Source organism: Olea europaea, chromosome 14 (genome assembly GCF_002742605.1).
Source record: "Olea europaea var. sylvestris chromosome 14, O_europaea_v1, whole genome shotgun sequence".
Taxonomy (NCBI): Eukaryota; Viridiplantae; Streptophyta; class Magnoliopsida; order Lamiales; family Oleaceae; genus Olea; species Olea europaea.
In genome coordinates, this window is record NC_036250.1 from 3700864 (window position 1) to 3704258 (window position 3395).

General features: G+C 35.8%; 1 protein-coding gene across 2 annotated transcripts; it reads left to right on the top strand.

The window, feature by feature from the left end:
* Window positions 1-859: 859 nt before the first annotated feature.
* On the top strand, window positions 860-3023 carry LOC111408823 (cytochrome P450 CYP82D47-like). 2 transcript variants are annotated; one of them, XM_023038597.1, is made up of 3 exons: window positions 860-1158; window positions 1274-2215; window positions 2305-3023. In XM_023038597.1, the coding sequence occupies exons 1-3, from the start codon at window positions 1087-1089 to the stop codon at window positions 2926-2928; spliced, it is 1638 nt and encodes a 545-aa protein (XP_022894365.1). In that variant the 5' UTR covers window positions 860-1086; the 3' UTR covers window positions 2929-3023. The 2 variants fall into 2 exon arrangements, with proteins under 2 accessions (XP_022894365.1, XP_022894366.1); XM_023038598.1 differs by having other exon boundaries at window positions 1066-1158; window positions 1356-2215.
* Window positions 3024-3395: the final 372 nt, after the last annotated feature.

Sequence of the window (3395 nt, forward strand, 5' to 3'; positions counted from 1 at the left end):
TATATATATTTTTTATTTTAAAATTAAATATATAATGTGAACACTTACAAACTTTTAACATTATATACATCTTTTTATATATGAACAAGATTCTCTCAATCTCAATTTATATAATTGCTTACCGTAGTAATACAAAATCATTTGGATTCATTTCAATCTCAATTTAGAGCCCAAGATTCAATCTCAATATAAACATCGGGTCATTATTACATCATAATAGGATTAAAAATATAAAGTTGTGTAGAGTTTAAAATGTAGTTTATAAATGATTATTACAACTATAATGTGCAAACATAAACTCTCAAAGTGTAAAAAAGCAAACCAATCGATTCAAAGCTTCTTCAACACCACCAATGGAGTGTCCTATGATGTTGAACTCAAATTTGTGTCACATCAGATCATACATCGACGTCCATGGAAATGACAATGGATATACTAAGAAAAGGATCCGCCCAGAAGCCACCAAGAATTCTGCCGGAAATATGAATTTTTCCCACTTAATTATCTCTCTATACTTTCTCTCTTTTATTATGCCAAGTCCAAATAAAAATAGTGAAGGAGTCTTGTAATTATAGAGCCAAAATCATTTGAATTCAAATTCGAATATTGTACTATGATCAAGAGTGAATGTGACATGACTAGAAAATAAGAATTGACCACAAGATTAAATCCGATCATTGAATTTAATCTATGGTCCAATATAGTCCCAAACTAGCACAATTCTCTTCAATCTCTTTAGACCAATTAACTTGTGACGTGGATGTAGTGATCCACATAGCAAGATGACTTTAAAAATTGTAATTATGTATTAGATAAGGGAAAAGCTATTTTAAATTTTTCATGGCTTGTAAAACGAATATGAACAAAGTCAACTGTCGCATCTTGTTTGCACGCAAGTGCGGTTTCTGAAATTTCAGGATGAACTATCCAGGGGGAAATTGGTGACGCAATTTGTTTTAGAAAAAACGAAGTGGCGACGAAATCTCATCCAATTTCCGATGGATAATCTTGTTGCACATCAGTTAGTAGCCTTGCTCATTAATTTGGTTACGTTTGAGATCTATCCGTCACTTATTCTATTTATAGATGTCCATGCTTATCAGTTGCGAAACAAAAGAGTTCTCTAGTAGATTTTATTCAGAAGGAATAAGAACACAGGTGATAGATCTTAATCTTATCTATATTTCTATAACGAACATAGGTATCACATTCGTCTATAAAAGAAATTTATATGGCCTAATCTTCATTCTAGTTCGATTTTCATTTTCAACAGAAAACTATGGAATTGTTTCCATCACTAATTGAAGCTTTCTTGGCCGGAGTAATAACACTTTGCATATATTTCTACTCTGTAGCGAAAATTCGAACCAGTAGCAACCGAATAAATAGGAGAAAGTTACCCCCAGAAGCTGCCGGTGGTTGGCCCATATTAGGCCACTTCCATCTTTTAAGAGGTCCCCAACTACTACATATAACCCTGGGAAAACTAGCAGATAAATATGGTCCCATTTTCAGTCTTCGGCTAGGTCGGCACAGACTCGTGATTGTGAGCAGTATGGAACTAGCAAAAGAATGCTTTACTACAAATGATGTTACCTTCTCTAACCGGCCGAAAACTGTAGCACTTCATCACATGAGCTACAATTTAGCCATGTTTCCCTTCAACGAGTATGGTCCTTACTGGCGCGATTTGCGTAAGATTTCTATGCTGAAGCTGCTTTCCAGTCAAAGGGTTGCGAAACTTAGAGATGTGTATGAGTCTGAGGTGAAGGCAATGATAAGTTCAGTCTATGTTTCATATGGGATGCCTATAGATATGAAGAACTATTTTGGGGAGCTGACTCTGAACTTGATGGTTAGAATAATAGCAGGGAATATAGAAAAAAAAATTGATTTGTTTGAAAGGGATAAGTGGCAAAAGGAAATAAGAGAATTCTTCCAGAAGATAGGAAGGTTTACTTTATCTGATGTGCGACCATTTTTGAAGTGGTTGGACTTCGAGGGACTAGAAAATGATATGAAGAAGACAGCTAAAGCCATGGACAGTTTGTTACAAACATGGCTAGAGGATCATAAAAGGAAAAAGAATTCAGCTATTAATGGTGCAAATAATGAACAAATGGACTTCATGGGCGAGTTGCTTCGTGTTATCGATTCTGTTGCTGTCGAGTTCCCAGAGTTTGATGCTGATACAATAATCAAAGCAACATGTCAGGTAAACTTGTTTCCCAGATCAAGAAAATCAATATTTTACTTTTGAGTAAATTTTGAAGCATAGCCAAACATGTCTCATTTACTTTGCAGACAATGATGCTAGCAGGAACTGATACAATGTCAGTAACTCTTACATGGACTCTATCCTTACTACTCAACAATCGCCACACTCTTAGAAAGGCCCAAGAAGAATTAGACCTTCATGTTAGTAGAGGAAGGCAAGTTCAAGAATCAGACGTTAACAACTTAATATACATTCAAGCCATAATCAAGGAAACATTACGCCTATACCCTCCAGCACAGACACCTCCACCGCGAGAATCTCTAAAAGACTGCATAGTAGGTGGATACCACATCCCGAAATCCACACACCTTTATGTAAACCTGTGGAAAATTCATCGCGACCCTGTTGTGTGGCCTAACCCTTTGGAGTTTCGACCGGAAAGATTCATTACTACTCACAAGGAGTTGGATGTTAGAGGACAACATTTTGAGTTTCTTCCATTTGGTAGTGGCAGAAGAATGTGTCCCGGAATAGGCTTTGCCCTTCAAATTGTTACTTTTACTCTGGCTAGTCTTTTGCATGGTTTTGATATTAGTACTCCATCAGATGAAGCAGTTGATATGACTGGGATCTTTGGTCTCACCAACCCTAAAGCTACTCCACTTGAAGTTGTCTTCACTCCAAGATTATCACCTCTTCTTTATGGATGAGGATCCTATATATGTTTATCCAGTAGGCAAAAAAGCAACTATTGTGTACTAATGTAATGTATTGTATTAATTATATTGAACGATTACCACTTAAATGTGTTTTGTTTGAAATTTATTTGAATATTGTACAAACTTTCTTATATTGATATTGAAGAGAACGGTCAAAAAGGTCATTTGGGATTAAGGGCATAAAAGTCATTCCATTAAAATAAACTTGTAAGTGGAGTGGCTAGGAAATTGGGTTTCATCTAGATGGTTAACCAACTAGGTGGAATAGTACGATACCTTATAAGTTCATCATCTACCACAAGCACATCTGATTGATGCGGGACTTTATTTTCACATTCATCTTCCATTTGAATGAAGTACCATGTCATCTCGGTCACCCTTCAAGCAATAGTTTATCCACCTCTCTTGCTTAGATAAGAAAGGATTATAATATAAGCTCTATGAAGACTCAACTTTTT